This window comes from Myxine glutinosa, chromosome 1, assembly GCF_964187855.1.
Source record: "Myxine glutinosa chromosome 1, kmMyxGlut1.1, whole genome shotgun sequence".
In the NCBI taxonomy this organism is placed as follows: domain Eukaryota; kingdom Metazoa; phylum Chordata; class Myxini; order Myxiniformes; family Myxinidae; genus Myxine; species Myxine glutinosa.
In genome coordinates, this window is record NC_136261.1 from 119,696,541 (window position 1) to 119,713,761 (window position 17,221).

The 17,221-nt window shown below is 48.9% G+C and overlaps 1 protein-coding gene across 2 annotated transcripts in view; it reads left to right on the forward strand.

The window, feature by feature from the left end:
- Nucleotides 1-17,221, forward strand: part of RECQL5 (RecQ like helicase 5) — a 57,286-nt gene that overhangs the window by 20,964 nt on the left and 19,101 nt on the right. For both annotated transcript variants that reach the window (XM_068117673.2, XM_068117663.2), the window contains exons 9-10: nt 2,945-3,169; nt 14,392-14,497. In XM_068117673.2, coding sequence (XP_067973774.2) covers nt 2,945-3,169; nt 14,392-14,497 — 331 coding nt within the window. The remainder of the gene's footprint in view (nt 1-2,944; nt 3,170-14,391; nt 14,498-17,221) is intronic.

Genomic DNA, 17,221 nt, shown 5'->3' on the forward strand with positions numbered 1-17,221 from the left:
CTGATGAAACCAAGATTGAACTGTTTGACTTCCGTCTGGCCACTCTGCCATAAAGCCCAGATCAGTGGAGTGTTGCAGTGATGGTTGTCCTTCTAGAAGTTTCTCCCATCTCCACACAGGATCTTCGGAGCTCAGCCAGAGTGACCATCGGGTTCTTGGTCACCTCTCTTACCAAGGCCCTTCTCCCCCGATTGCTCAGTTTGGCCGGGCGGCCAGCTCGAGGAAGAGTCCTGGTTGTTCCAAACTTCTTCCATTTAAGAATTATGGAGGCCACTGTGCTCTTGGGAACGTTCAATGCAACAGAAATGTTTTTTTAGGCTTCCCGAGATCTGTGCCTCGACACAATCCTGTCTGAGCTCTGCAGGCAGTTCCGTCGACCTCATGGCTTGGTTTTTGCTCTGATATGCATTGTCAGCTGTGAGACCTTATATAGACAGGTGTGTGCCTTTCCAAATCATGTCCAGTCAATTGAATTTACCACAGGTGGACTCCAATCAAGGTGTAGAAACATCTCCAAGATGATCAAGAAAAATGGGAGGTACCTGAGCTAAATTTCAAGTGTCATAGCAAAGGGTATGAATACGGGTCCTAAAATCCTGCTCTCTACCAGTGTCTACCAGTGTCGTGGGCATTAGCCCACGGGTCCTAAAATCCTGCTCTGCCGCTCTATCTCACCCTCTCTCTGTTCTTTTCACCCTATCTTTTGCTCAAGGTCATCTGCCAGCATCCTGGAAATCGGCTAACATTACCGCTTTACACAAAAAAGGTGCAAAAACAGATCCTTGCAACTACAGACCAATCAGCCTGCTCCCAATTATCAGCAAAGTCATGGAATCCATCATTGCTTCGGATATGAAATCTTTCCTCTTCTCCAATGGCTTGATCTCTGATCATCAATTTGGTTTCAGACCAGGTCACTCTACTCTGGACATGCTGCTTCTGCTGTCTCAACAATGGATGGAGGTCCTCAATGCCAAACAGGAAATCAGAGCTGTCTCCCTTGACATATCACGGGCCTTTGATACGGTCTGGCACCCAGCTCTGCTCACCAAACTCTCCTCCTATGGTATCCATGGAAATCTCCATGCATGGCTTGCGGACTTCCTCTCTGGTCGTAGTCAACGTGTGGCCCTGAATGGATTTCTCTCATCTCCCCTTCCTGTTCAGGCTGGAGTTCCCCAAGGAAGTGTGCTGGGCCCTGTGCTTTTTCTGGTCTTTATCAATGATCTCTCCGACTCTCTGGAAAATCCTCTCTATCTCTTTGCTGATGACTCCACTCTCTGCCGCTCCATTCCTCTTCCCTCAGATCGGCAGTCTGCAGCCTCCTCACTCTCTGAAGACCTGGACAAAATCACAGACTGGTCTAACAAGTGGAACATGTCTTTCAATCCTGACAAATCTCACTCTCTTACTATGTCTCTCCGAAAGGATTGACTGGACAACCCTCCCATCTACTTTCTCAACAATCCTCTCCAAGAAGTTCTGTCGCTCAAGCTTTTGGGTCTCACTATCTGCCATGATCTTTCTTGGGAAAACCACATTTCCAAGCTGGCCTCCAAAGCCAGTCGCCGACTGGGCATCCTCCGTCGTGCGAAGTCCTTCCTCGGCACACCTGAGCTCCTCACCACATACAAGGCTTTCATCCGCAGCTCAATGGAATACTGTTCTCCCCTATGGGCTGGTGCTCCTGCCTCACACCTGGCTCGGCTTCACGCTGTTGAATCCAAAGCTTTCAAAATCATTGGAATCTCCTGCGATGAAGCTATCTCTGAGGGCCTTTCACTCACTCACCGCAGGCAGGTAGGTGGTCTTTCTGTCTTCTACCGACTCCTCTCCGGCCTTGCTCCCCCAGCTCTCTCTGTGCTCTGTCCCCCAAATATTCCTACAGGTCGCACAAGATCTGCCAGCAACCCCCTGATGGTTAAATGCCGAAATCTCGGCTCTCTGCTCACCTTCACTCTTTCATGCCTCTTTTCTCCCGCCTCTGGAACAAACTCCCACACTCCCTTCAATCCCTCTCCTCCCTCCAGGTCTTTAAAACAGCTGTTCACCACCATCTCTTATCTTCCCCCATCCAAAACCTTGATCTTTTCTACCCCCACTAATTCACCCCAGATCCACCTTGTTTGAAATTCCAACTTCTTTCCTGGAAATCCTGGCAGTGTCCATATGTTTATACCTCTCCCACCCCCCCCCCCCCCGCTTCACATGCCTCCCCCCAAAGCCCTCTCCCTCCCACAGATCTCTCGATGTCTCCATGTCTCTCGGTCCCTGCTCTCAAATGTTGTGTTTGTGTCCTTCCCCCCCTCTCCCCATCTTGTCTACCGCTCCCGATGTTATTTGTTTTATGTGTCTGTTTGTCTTTCTGTGTGATTAATGTTCGCTCTTTCACGAGCCTCGATCTTGTATACCAAAAAAAATAAAAAAATAAATACTTATGTCAATGTGATATTTCATTTTTTTCTTTTTAATAAATTTGCAAAACTTTCTAAAATCCTGTTTTCTCTTTGTCGTTATGGGGTATTGAGTGTAGATTGATGAGGGGAAAAATGAATTTAAACGATTTCAGCATAAGGCTGCAACATAACAAAATGTGAAACAAGGGAAGGGGTCTGAATGCTTTCTGAATGCACTGTATATGTATGTATGTATGTATGTATGTTTGTATGTATGTGTATATATGTATATATATATATATATATATATATATATATATATATATATATATATACACACACACACACACACACACACACACACACACACACACACACACACACACACACACACACACACACACACACACACACACACACACACACATATGTATATATATATTAAGGCCCTTTCATTTGAATTTAATTTAATCTCGTTTTATTGTACGCTTTATATTTATGAAAGTCTCATCATTTTGTCATGTTCACATTTGAAGTGTCTTCTGCAGATGTCGCCATGCAGCCATTGCACGATATTTTGGACATGCAGTGCCACATTGCCCTGCGGCCTGCGATGCATGCCGTAACCCCGACGCGGTGCACCATTCCCTTGATAGACTGCAACGGCGTGAGATGCGAGCCTTAATCGCAACACCAGAATATGTTCAACGTGGCGATTTCTCTCATGACCCTGAGTTGTATGCAGGCGGTCGACGGGGCTACGGCTTTGAAAGGTTGCTGACATCCACTCTCCCTCCTTTGTTCCCTTTACTTCTTATAGCCTTTACTAGGTCTATCTGAACCCTTTACTAGGTCTATCTTCTTTTAGCCATAATTGAAGCACCATAATTTCATGCCATTTCATATTTCCTAATCTCAAAGTTTTTATATTCCCTAATTTCTGAATCCTGGTCACACCAAGTCATGGCCTGGCCGTCTGTCAGTGGTGGGGCCGGGAGGTGTCGCCGTCGATGGCGAGACTGGGAGGGGCTGCCGTTGATGGCATGGCCGTAAGGTGCATCCGTCAGTGGTGCAGACGGAAAGCCTATCCATCAATGGTGTGGCTGTGAGGAGCATCCGTCAATGTTGTGGCCGGGAGGCGCATCAGTCAATGATGTGGCCGGGAGGCGCATCCGTCAATGATGTGCCCGGGAAGCACATCCGTCAATGATGTGGCAGGGAGGGGCATCCGTCAATGATGTGGCCGGGAGGCGCATCCGTCAATGATGTGGCCGGGAGGCGCATCCATCAATGGTGTGGCAGGGAGGCGCATCCATCAATGGTGTGGCAGGGAGGCGCATCCGTCAATGATGTGGCAGGGAGGTGCATCCATCAATGATGTGGCCGGGAGGCACATCCGTCAATGATGTGGCCGGGAGGGGCATCCGTCAATGATGTGGCCGGGAGGCGCATCAGCCAATGATGTGGCCGGGAGGCGCATCCGTCAATGATGTGGCTGGGAGGCGCATCCGTCAATGATGTGGCCGGGAGACGCATCCGTCAATGATGTGGCCGGGAGGAAAATCCGTCAATGATGTGGCTGGGAGGCGCATTAGCCAATGGTGTGGTTGGGAGGCACATCTGTCAATGATGTGGCCGGGAGGCGCATCAGCCAATGATGTGGCCGGGAGGCGTATCAGTCAATGATGTGGCCGGGAGGCGCATCCGTCAATGATGTGGCCGGGAGGCGCATCAGCCAATGATGTGGCCAGGAGGCGCATCAGTCAATGATGTGGCCGGGAGGCGCATCCGTCAATGATGTGGCCGGGAGGCGCATCCGTCAATGATGTGGCTGGGAGGTGCATCAGCCAATGGTGTAGTTGGGAGTCGCATCCGTCCATGGTGTGCCCGAAAGTGTAAATATTCAAAAGGATGTACCCCTGGAGCATTGACCCAAGTCAAGCAAGGGATATTTTCAAAATCTTTTTAGCCTCGGTTTTATTTGATAATACTGTATATCAAACAAGTATTATGGGAACTAAAATGTTCAGTTTACATCAACATAGAAAACAAAATAAAATAATAATTGTAATAAAATATTACAATTAATTATAATGATGACCACATTCATAAAAACAAGCACATAACACAAAATATAAATTCCATTTTATGGCAATAATGGTCTTTGCAGTAGCTATGCAGCTCCTGTCTTGAAAAGGGAACAGGGGAGATGCCCTGCCAGCCCTGACCGCTGCCCATGCCACTCACTAAACTCGCCGGGTAACCTTCTTCGGCCCAACTCAAGCCACACAAAATCCTAGCGAAGCACCCCTCCCTCCCTTGGCCTCACCACAACTTCAGCAAAGCACCACCAGCAGCGAGAGCATCTCTCATTGACATGATCACCATCACAGACATTCACTGGTCGACATTGAGCCTATCCTGCGCAGGTGTCTTTCCCCACCATCTTGTCTTGTCTCGGTTCAATCGGCATATGCAGACTAGCTTTACTCCACCAACTTTGTAAGGGGAGATGTCACTGCCCCTGTAGTTTACAGGAGGAATTTTGATTTTGACCAAAGTACTGGTGATAGCTCAGCGACTCTTCTTTAACATCCACCAACTGATGCTGGCAGACTGGACTCCTCTTTAATGTCCATCTGTGGGAGAGTGCACACATTGATGCCGCGCCTGCAAAACACCAAGATTTTATTTTATTTTATTCGGGTCGAGATTCAAACCCAGGCTATACAGCTCACAGGTGTGTGTGGCCTCTAGGCTATCTTGCCATCTCCCTAACTTCACGCCAGGCAGGTAGTGTGTCCATGTCATCTTGTCACATACACCTTTTGCACATATTTGAACCTTTTTGTACCTCCTATGTCTTATGCCTGTGCAGCCTGATTTTATGCTACACCAAATCATTTATTTTTTACCTGTTTGTATGCCATTTTTCTTCACACTTTTGTCGATGTAAATCACACACAGTCAAGGACAAGGTATGTTGGGAACCATTATGTTGTAAATACATTTGAATGAACCTATCTAATGAGCAGAACAGACTTGTGCATAGAAGATTACCAAGCCGAGCAGTGATGGAGCTGTGGAAGTGTTTTGTTTAAAAGCTGTCAGCTGTTTTATTTCTCGCCTTTGTATATTGTTACGGACACGACTTTGATGTTATGGTGGGCCGAGCGGAATGGCCGCCGTGTTCGCACAAGTTACCCGATTATACTCGAACCTTGGCCGAGTCGCGCTACGCTAAATCAATGAAGGAAAAGGACACAACGGCTGGGATTAAGGCAACGACACAAGGGGTACGGTTCTCAAGACCTCCGGAGGAGGTTATATTAGTTCGGAACGTTTAGATTACAGGGATGAGAGGTACAGCATAGTAAGGTGGGCACTTATACACGGTCTTATATTAGCCCCGACAGACCACAGATAAACAGGACAAAACTGACTCACACGGGGATTGATGGCAAGGAAGGCGGGTAGTCGATGGCTCAAGGTGCACCTTGGCTCAGGGCAGAATCGACCCGGTCCGGTCCAGAGATGCGGGAGGTCTCTCAGCGCTCGGAGGTCGCGACTTGTCTTTCCAAGCTGGGGGCGCATCTGACGTCACGTCCGGTAAGTCGCTGCGTATATCCGGCGGGGAGTGACACGCCCTCGGCTCGTTAGCTCCGCCCCAGATGGAATCGGCCCGCCGCTTCTCACTGGCTGCGGGGGGTTACCAGGCTCCGCCCCTGACGAGGAGCTGACAGCCAGCCCCTTCGTGGTAACCCCGTGGAGCGCATGGGCAATGGCGGCTAACCAAGCCGGAGTGAGGACGCACACCCCCCGCGCCGCGCCGCGCCGCCCCCCTCTGTTGTTGTAGTTGTTGTTGTAGTTGTTGTTGTTGTTGTTGTTGTTTCATGGGGAAGATGGGAGGAGGTATGGGGAGGTCCTAAACTCACTACTGGTGCCATACAATCACATTCTGGTGCAACGAAGAGTCAGAATTAATAGAAACGAGTCCTTAACTGACATAGACTAAGAATAACTAGCAAGATGTCCGAAAGTTGTCTACGTGAGATGCGGTGGACCTGGGCACGACATTTAATGGGGGAAAAAGGGGAAGGTCGGTTCTACAGAGTGTTATTTACAGGCAATGGGACTAGGGAATGGGGGATTGGGGATAGTTGGGGAGTATTGGGGAAATAGGGGAATATTTACAAGCGGATATGGAGGCCAAATCCCATATCCGCAACATTGCACCCTTCTCTACCCTCGGGGCGTCCCGACCCGATAAATTTTTACCTATTTTAGTGTGGCACTCAGATGTAGTTCCCTCTACTATTAACTCTACCCTGAGTGCGACAGTTTTACAGATATTCACAAATGAGTAAAAATGTCCCCCTGCGACGTTGCACCCTTCTCCTCACAGAAACACACCCACAGGATAACCGAATCGCGGAAAGAATCCTCAAACTAAACATACAGCCGGTAGGGAGCATTATTTACACAAGACTACGCTGATATTTACACTACGATCCAGGACCTGTTTTTGGAGGAACACATGCAGATGTTATGCATAGAGAGAGAGAGCACGCATGCCAGCATCGATACACCAACCCACGAGTGCTCTGTGGCCTTACGGCCTTTAATAATGTGCAGAGCACCCCTTCCAAGCACCAAAAGCACCACCCCATCACACAGTCAGCACTATCCGGTGCAGTCACCATTGTTCATTAAAATAAAAACAACAACCCCTAACCCTGCAGGTGTCTCTTGCTCTTCGTGTGGTGCACTTGGCCTTCGTACTTCTTTCAAAAATAAAGAAAGGCGCCAACCGCGTCCATTTCCTATTTGTGGCCGTCAGGGGGCCAACTATTAGTGGTTCACCTTGTATGGCATAGGTGCCACGTTGACCCATAGGTCCATCAACGGGTGGTGCTTGCCCGCAAAAGAACTGCGGTCCATTGTGGGTGGCCACCAAAATTGCGGTCCATATGGTGTATCGATCCAGGCAGCAAGCAGCGAAAGTGCAGGCCCACAACTGCGGAGCCAGCCCCTCTCGCTCCTCTCTCTCTGCCCCAAAGCCAGATCCTCGGAGGTGGGAGACAAAAGAAGAAAACAAGTGAGTAAGGGGGTAAGGGCGCAAAAGTGCACGCAATACAAGATGATGCACACTGGGGGCACATGGGAACCAGGTGAGACAGGTACGTTCCTACCGTACGCTCCCCCCCACCAGGTAACCTACATTGCCCCTCCCTTACCCCTTACTGTATCCACAAAACACAACACTACCCATAAACATCTACTTTACTAATCAACAAACGTCCCTACTGTCTTCCCCGTTCCTCCCATATACCAAATTCGTCTTCTCTCCCTCCTAACCAATCAAATTTGCCATTTCCAACTGAACATCAAAATTTGCCATTACCAATTCATCATCAGTCCCTCCTAAGGAGGGAGAGATGGAATCACCCCAATGTCTCATCCACGTCGTGATGCGTCTCACAAATCCAACAGCAATCCTTACTTCCTGCAACACAAAACAAAGAAAACACAGGTGTGGAGTCATCATCATCACCACAGGTAAGTGGCTGCGTATGGTGCGACAGGTTCATCAATCCTAACTATTTCCTAAATGACTTTAACAACTTTACATTACCCGGGGTCTTTCTTCTGCCAAACCATTGGCCCTCTTACACTATGGGTTCTAAAAACCAATTCCCATTGAGCAAACTGTGGTGCTTTTCAATTTGGGGTCTCACTCCCCCGATTCATCTCCCGGTGCCCTCGCACAATTTCTGGGCTGTGGCGTGTACCTCTCCCAGCGGGTCTACCCACCTGCACACCTCCACCACTGCAGTTGCCTCCGAGCTTACCTGCTCCTTACCCTAACCTAACTACCTGGGGAAGGCCCTCTGGCGCTCTCCCCACTCGGTGCCCTCTCTGGCACTGGGCTACCCGGGTCCATCCTCCGGATCCTCGGGCCCCATCCACAACTCTACCGGCTCCCAGAGCCCACCTGCGGCCTCACCTGGCCGACATCCTCACAGTGGTGGAGTGCCCAACCAACTACACACACTAACAGGCTACACGCCCAGCCATTTCCACGACACTAATGCACCCATCCACAATACCATTCTGCAACCGCACCACAAATGCCAATATCCAACCACAATTTACCTATACCCTCTACCTAACACTTACACTACCCGCCCCGGGTACTCGTGAAAGGGGTCCACTCTTCCCCCATCCACACCTTCGCACCATGCACACCACTCCGTACCACTTACTCCAACTCTCTCCACACACCTGTACTTTCACACCTGTGCTCTCACACCTGGTGCCACCTGCACCCTTCTCTCCCCAAGCGCATTCGCGCTGATCCACAACACTCATTACTCACACACTGCTCCACACACCTGTCCAGTTGCACACCTGTGCAATCACACCTGTTCAATTCTCACACACACGGCATCATCTCAGCTAACTACTCCCTTCTGAAACTTGCGCTTCCCAGTCGTCCCTTTAAACTATTGCGCTCCCACGTCATTATCATCCACACTAATCTACCTGCGTCCCCACTACAGGTATCAGTCACTAACTAAACTTAACGTCACCTAATGTCATCTTCGCTAGATCCCTACAATATAACCTAACCCACCCGGGCTAGTTTTCACTGCCATACACCCCATAAGCTATTGCGCATTTGCCCCACCATGGGAAGGGCGGCAGGGATGCCAGCCTTACCCACCGGGCCCATCGCTCACTACCAATTTTGCACATCAAATTTCAACAAATTAAAAATTTGCCAATCACTACCCATCATCTGCCAATCACTACTGCCAATCCCTTGCCAATCATCAAATTTTGTTTTTCTCTAATTTTGGGTCCAAAACACTAACCTCATCACCCAGTCTACTCACTAATGCCTCTCGGTGCGCCAACTCCTATCCAAAGCCCGGCTTCGTAAAGCCAAGCCATGAATGCGGGTTGTTCTGTGCCGGCTGGATGCGTCCGGCACTCGGTGCAGGGACGGGGGCTTACCCGGGCCGAGATCCCACTCACCATCTCGGCGTGGAGCCATCCAATGTCCCGATCTCGACCTGCCGGAATGCCTCAACAAAAAGTGGTCGCCATGACGACCCTTCCTATCCAGCCGCCCGCTCCGCCTGGTGGAGCACGGACGCGGCCGTTCAAAGCGAGGCCCAGCACGCACCGAGGGCCCGATTCGGCTAAAAGTCGCTCTAACCTCTAAACCGGTTACCGTCGATGCTTCACCTGGACGCTTACACCCCGCAGCCCGTTCCTTGCTCACACATCCAGCCGTTTCCATGCTCCTCGTACCTTTCCTTACACACCCAGGTACCCTCATTCCACTCACAGCCTTGGTCACACACCTGACCACCGAACACTTTGGCACACATTCGTTGGTCGCACACCTCACCAACACACCTCTTCGCGCCCCCTCCTCGGTCACCTCCTCTGTGACAATCACAGGTGTGCTCTCATTCGCACACCCAACCACGTGCCTCACTACCAATTCCAGCGTGCATTCCCACTCACGCTCTACCATTCCAGGTGTGCATCCTTCCATTCCAGGTGTACATCCTCGCTCACCTGTCACAACCAACTCACTCTCCTTGTCACTCTCACTACTCTCCCCTCCATTCTTGACAGCGCACTCACCCTTACTCTTGACAGCGCACTCACCCTTACTCTCGACAGCGCACTCTTTCCCCATGCACCTGTCCGTCACACACCTTTCTCGCGCACACTCTCCCGTTACACCCTCTGTAACACTCACCACAGGTGTGCATTCTTCCTTGCCTTTGACAGCGCACTCTTTCCCCATGCACCTGTCCGTCACACACCTTTCTCGCGCACACTCTCCCGTTACACCCTCTGTAACACTCACCACAGGTGTGCATTCTTCCTTGCCTTTGACAGCGCACTCTTTCCCCATGCACCTGTCCGTCACACACCTTTCTCGCGCACACTCTCCCGTCACACCCTCTGTAACACTTACCACACCACGCTTCCATGTGCTCCCTCGCACACGTGCTACGACCGACTCACTCTCGCCAGCACCCTCACTCCTTGGCACGCACTTTTTCCTCACACACCCCAGAGTCGGACTTTCTCGCACACCTCCTTTTTCGCACACCAGACCTGTCGCACTCTTCACCAACGGCCTCTCACGAACACCCGGGTCCATCTCGACCCCCAAGCTCATTAAATCACCTGGCGCATCATACGCACGACCATATTGGTCACCACTTACACCGGGTCCTCTTCCTCTTCGCTTCTCCTCCATCACCTGCGAATCCCTCATCCGGTTAATGAGCACATCATCACGATCCAAACACAGACTTTGGACCAATTCTTTTATCTCCTCTTTTATCTCTTTCTTATCCCCTCTCCGTCGCTTCTTAATTTCGCTCACCCCTTCTTCCACTTCTTCTAATTTCTGCTTCACCTCTTTTATTCCCCGGTACGTCTCCTCAAGCTCATCCTCTAAGGCTACCTTGACCGTTTCCAGGTGCGTCCTCACCTGCCGGTCCTTCGTCTCCATTACCTCTATCACCTCGTCCAACCTCGTTGTCAGTCCCTCACGTACCATCTGACATTCCCTCTTCGTCGCTATCAAGTCATCTTTTAGTTCTTTCTGTGTCGCCTTTAACCCTCCTAATACCGCAGTGTTCCTTTGAACCTGCTCCACTAACTCAGTCTGTCCCTCCGTCAGCTGTTCCACCTCCTGCGTCAGGTCCTCTATGCCCCCTTGTAACTTTACAGTCCCCTTTCTCACCTCCTTCTCCATGTGCTCCTTACAGTGCCTCACCTCCTCGCGCACTCCTCCGACCTCCTCACTCACACCTCTTCTGATCTCCTCTCCCATCACTTGCATCTCCTGCCCAGATGCCACCCTCATCTGCTCCATTTCCTCCCTGTGAGCATCCAGTTTGGTTTCTACCCCCATTCTGACCCCCTCTATCTGCTGCCCCATTTGTTTAACTTCCCTTTCCGCTTGGTCCCTCATGTCCCTCAATTTGCCTTCCATACTGTTTTCTAACCCCTCTAACCCCTCTTGCATCCCTTCCATTTGATTCTCTTGAGCGGCCATTCTGTTTTCTACCCCCATTAACCCCTCCTGTATTTCCCCTAATCTATTGTCTAATTTCCCAAATTTCTTGTCTAATCCCTTAAAATGATTGTCTAACCCCTCCCTGGTACCCCTCGCTTCGTCCCTCATTACCCCCATTTGGCCCTCCAATCGCTCACCCAATCGCTCACTATCAGCCCTCATTTGCTCACTATTAGCCCTCATATCGTCCTTCTGCAGGTTGAGGGACGCCTGCATTTGCGCCATAAATTGCTCCATGAGGGCCTGCATTTGGGCCATCCCTCCCACTTGTGCAGCGGGTGCGGCCGCCGTAGCTATGTGCGAGGCGCCATTTCGCGCGCCCGCAACGTCGGGCGCAACGACGCTATTTTGTGCGTCTGCTACCCTCACTGCTTCGCTCTCCTCTTGTCCCTCATTTTGGTCCTGGATCGACCCTGCCTCACTCTCCTCTACCGGACCCCAGCCGACTTGGTCTGCCATAGCGCGACTTTCAAAATTCGGGTTTTTATATTTGGTAAAACACAATCAAATTTCGCCGTTATAGTTTCGAGCGCGGGAAACGCGCTCCGGATCGAATTCTACCTCCCAACACCAATTGTTACCCTAGTGGTACAATTGGTGTTCCAAAATTTGGGCCTAATAAATTTAGTCCCAGGTCCGAATCCGACACTCCTGACACCAATTGTTACGGACACGACTTTGATGTTATGGTGGGCCGAGCGGAATGGCCGCCGTGTTCGCACAAGTTACCCGATTATACTCGAACCTTGGCCGAGTCGCACTACGCTAAATCAATGAAGGAAAAGGACACAACGGCTGGGATTAAGGCAACGACACAAGGGGTACGGTTCTCAAGACCTCCGGAGGAGGTTATATTAGTTCGGAACGTTTAGATTACAGGGATGAGAGGTACAGCATAGTAAGGTGGGCACTTATACACGGTCTTATATTAGCCCCGACAGACCACAGATAAACAGGACAAAACTGACTCACACGGGGATTGATGGCAAGGAAGGCGGGTAGTCGATGGCTCAAGGTGCACCTTGGCTCAGGGCAGAATCGACCCGGTCCGGTCCAGAGATGCGGGAGGTCTCTCAGCGCTCGGAGGTCGCGACTTGTCTTTCCAAGCTGGGGGCGCATCTGACGTCACGTCCGGTAAGTCGCTGCGTATATCCGGCGGGGAGTGACACGCCCTCGGCTCGTTAGCTCCGCCCCAGATGGAATCGGCCCGCCGCTTCTCACTGGCTGCGGGGGGTTACCGGGCTCCGCCCCTGACGAGGAGCTGACAGCCAGCCCCTTCGTGGTAACCCCGTGGAGCGCATGGGCAATGGCGGCTAACCAAGCCGGAGTGAGGACGCACACCCCCCGCGCCGCGCCGCGCCGCCCCCCTCTGTTGTTGTAGTTGTTGTTGTAGTTGTTGTTGTTGTTGTTGTTTCATGGGGAAGATGGGAGGAGGTATGGGGAGGTCCTAAACTCACTACTGGTGCCATACAATCACATTCTGGTGCAACGAAGAGTCAGAATTAATGGAAACGAGTCCTTAACTGACATAGACTAAGAATAACTAGCAAGATGTCCGAAAGTTGTCTACGTGAGATGCGGTGGACCTGGGCACGACATTTAATGGGGGAAAAAGGGGAAGGTCGGTTCTACAGAGTGTTATTTACAGGCAATGGGACTAGGGAATGGGGGATTGGGGATAGTTGGGGAGTATTGGGGAAATAGGGGAATATTTACAAGCGGATATGGAGGCCAAATCCCATATCCGCAACAATATATTTATCTTAATATGCTGATAATTGTACTCTTGCATTTGCATTGTTGGATTAAATTGTTCTTAATTTTAACTCTTCTCATCGGTTGGATTTTTTGTTACATCAAAATCGCAATGTGTTTATTTGATGAGCGGAATGCTTTTTGGTATTCAAAAATGTAACCTGCCATTTTCCTTTCATAGTTGCTTGTTTGATCAATATCAAGTTTTATTTTTTTTTTTGTTTGTTTTTTTTATGTACCGTACTCCTTCCACATTGGTGCTGCTGAAGTCGATTCTTGGCAAGGATTATAATGGGTGGTTTGTCACTGCCATCCCAGCTTTGTTTTTTGTGCTCTATCCTCCAATGCTGAGCATCAAGCAAGGAAGCAGCACGTAACATTTTTAAGGTCTTCGGTATGACTTAGCTGGGGTTCGAACCGCCGCCCTCCCAAACTCAGAGCAGATGCTTTAATCATTTTGCCACCGAGTCTGATCCAATATCAAGTAGCAGTTAATTATTTTTCATCTTGTTACGCCAACTAAATTAACACAATTTGACATAAGACGTGTCATCCCAGCTTATTGTAGGCACTTGATACAAGTCTTTTAAACAATATTCTTGAAAAGTATGGAAGAGCTCAGGCTACTTAAAAATAGAGAAGAAGATCTGTGTGATGAGAGATTGTGTTTGTGCATAGTTTTGCTAGAGCGAAGACTATTTCATGTTATAATTTCACAATGGAGGAAGGTAAACCTTTGAAAGAGCAAAGAAAATGCAAAATGATAGAATAAGGAAGACACAGCAAAGTCAAAAGATAGATATCAAGAGATATCATGTGAAAAAAAGAGCAAGATTAGTTGGCTTTGAAACCTGGGAAGGAAGAGAAAGGCCTGTATAACCTGAAGATGATCATAACAACTAACCTGTCTATGGTGGAAAAAGCAACAGGCTCTCTGCCTTTGCCTCATGGTGTGAGAAATTATTTATGCTGATTTTCTTGCATCCAAGTTGGTTAATATTAACATTTCTTATCTAAACTTGAAACCTTTCTTATCTAAACTATGAATGGTAAAATGTTTACTGAAAGCACTCGTGTTTCAAACAAACTTGTTATTGGCTAATTTCCTTGCTTCGTTCCCAGGTATGATGAAGAGAGTTCAGACGCACACATCGATCCAGATGCTACAACGCAGAATGACCAGAAAGAGTGGAAATGCTTCTTTCAAAGGCAGATGGATATCCGCAAGGTGTGCTGCTCTTTAATGCAATTCCTGAAGGGTGTTGCATGACCATGATAGCTTGCAGCATTTGAGCCTTTTATAGTTGCTTGTTTGTTCAAGATCAAGTGTTTTCTATGTACCTCAACTCTGTGTTTGCCTCAAAATCTGGTGTCCTGAACCCATCTCTCTGTACCTACTTTACCCAGTCGAACCCAGCTGCTCCTGGACTCGGTGTCCTTCTCTCCTGACAAGGTGGAGAAGTTTCTGTCAACCCTCGACTCTGATTCTGTAACTGGACCAGACGGCATCAGCCCACAGGTCCTAAAATCCTGCTCTGCCACTCTTTCACATTCTCTCTGTGCTCTCTACACCCTCTCTTTTGCTCAAGGTCATCTGCCATCTGCTTGGAAATCAGCCAACATTACTGCTTTACACAAAAAGGTGCAAAAACAGATCCTTGCAACTACAGACCAATCAGCCTGCTCCCAATAATCAGCAAGGTCATGGAATCGATCATCGCTTCTGACAAATCATTCCCCTTTTCCAATGGCTTGATCTTGGATCATCAATTTGGTTTCAGACAAGGTCACTCTACTCTGGACATGCTGCTTCTGCTGTCCAACAATGGATGGAGGTCCTCAATGCCAAACAGGAAATCAGAGCTGTCTCCCTTGCCATATGACGTGCCTTCGATACGGTCTGCTCTGGTCACCAAACTCTCCTCCTTTGGTATCCATGGAAATCTCCACGCATGGCTGGCGGACTTCCTCTCTAGTCATAGTTAACGTTGGGCCCTGAATGGGTTTCTCTCATCTCCTCTTCCTGTTCAGGCTGGAGTTCCCCAAGGCAGTGTTCTGGGCCCTGTGCTTTTTCTGGTCTTCATCAATGATCTCTCTGACTCTTGAAAATCCTCTCTATCTCTTTGCTGATGACTCGACTCTCTGCCGCTCCATACCTCGTCCCTCAGATCGGCAGTCTGCAGCCTCCTCACTCTCTGCAGACCTGGACAAAATCACAGACTGGTCAAACAAGTGGAACATGTCTTTCAATCCTGAAAAATCTCACACTCTCACTATGTCTCTCCGAAAAGACCGACTGGACAACCCTCCCCATCTACTCTCTGAACAATCCTCTCCAAGAAGTTCTGTAACTCAAGCTTTTGGGTCTCATAATCTGCCATGATCTTTTCTGGGAAAATCACATTTCCAAGCTGGCCTCCAAAGCCAGTTGCCGACTGGGCATCATCCGTCGTGCAAAGTCCTTCCTTGGCACACCTAAGCTCCTCCCCACATACAAGGCTTTCATCCGCAGCTCAATGGAATGCTGCTCTCCCCTCTGGGCTGGTGCTCCTGCCTCACACCTAGCTCGGCTTCATGCTGTTGAAACCAAAACTTTCAGAATCATTGGAATCTCCCGCGATGAAGCCGATTGTGAGGGCCTTTCACTCACTCACCGCAGGCAGGTTGGTGGTCTTTCTGTCTTCTACCGACTCCTCTCCGGCCTTGCTCCCCCAGCTCTGTCTTTGCTCTGTCCCCCAAATATTCCTACAGGTCACACAAGATCTGCCAGCAACCCTCGTATGGTGAAACTGCCAAAATCAAGACCCTCTGCTCACCTTCACTCTTTCATTCCTCTTTTCTCCTGCCTCTGTAACAAATTCCCTCACTCTCTTCAATCCCACTCCTCCCTCCAGGTCTTTAGAACAGCTGTTCACCACCATCTCTTATCTTCCCCCATCCAAAACCTTGATCTTTTCTACCCCCGTTAATTCACCCCAGATCCATTTTTTGAAATACCAGCTTCATTCCTGGAAGCCCTACTAGTGTCCATGTGTTTTATACCTCTCCCATCCCCCTCCCCCCTTCACATGCCTCCTCCCCCAAGCCCTCTCCCTCCCACAGATCTCCCGATGTCCCTGTTCGCTACTGTTGTACTTGTGTGCTTCCCTCTCTCTCCCCATCTTGTCTCACGCTCCCTTTATCATATGTTTTATATGTCAGCTTGTTTTTTTTGCGCTTAATGTTCGCTCTTACACGAGCCTCGATCTTGTATGCAAAAATTAAAAAAAGAAAAGAAAACCCGTACTCCTTATGTGTTGGTGCTGCTGACGTAGTTTCTTGGCAAGGGTTATACTGGGTGGTTTGCCATACACAATTTGGGAAGAAGGTTTTATTTATATCTGATCTGCCTTATTCTATTCAAAGTGCTCTTTTTCCATGTTCCATCATCCATAGGTGTACCTGTCTATTTTACACCTCTGTTGCCATTCCTTAATGCATTCCTGATATAACAACATTTTGCCATAATTGACTTTTCTACCCAATGGAAAAACTATCAGCCTTGCTTGAGAAAGCAAGAATCAACTAGAAATCATCTGAAAATGCAAAGCCCATACACGTCCGCTTTGGCTTTGGACTTCCTCTTCCGTATGCTGAATGTGAAACAGCTAAATAAAATTGACGATTTTAGGTGACCTTGACCTTTTGACGTCAAAAGCAAAAGGCTTTAGTGACCCAATATGCAAACCCCGCTCAAATTTCATGTCAATTTAGATGGACATTGGTGATTTTGTGACCTTTGACCTTTTGACCAGAAAAACAGTCAGATTCTAGTGTTTTATTGGTTGAACAAATCAGTGACCCTATATGCAAATTCTTAAAATTTCAAGTAAATTGGATGAAAATAGAAGATTTTATGTGACACTGCCCTTTGACCTAACTTGACCTTTGCCCTAATTGAGTAAATTATTAA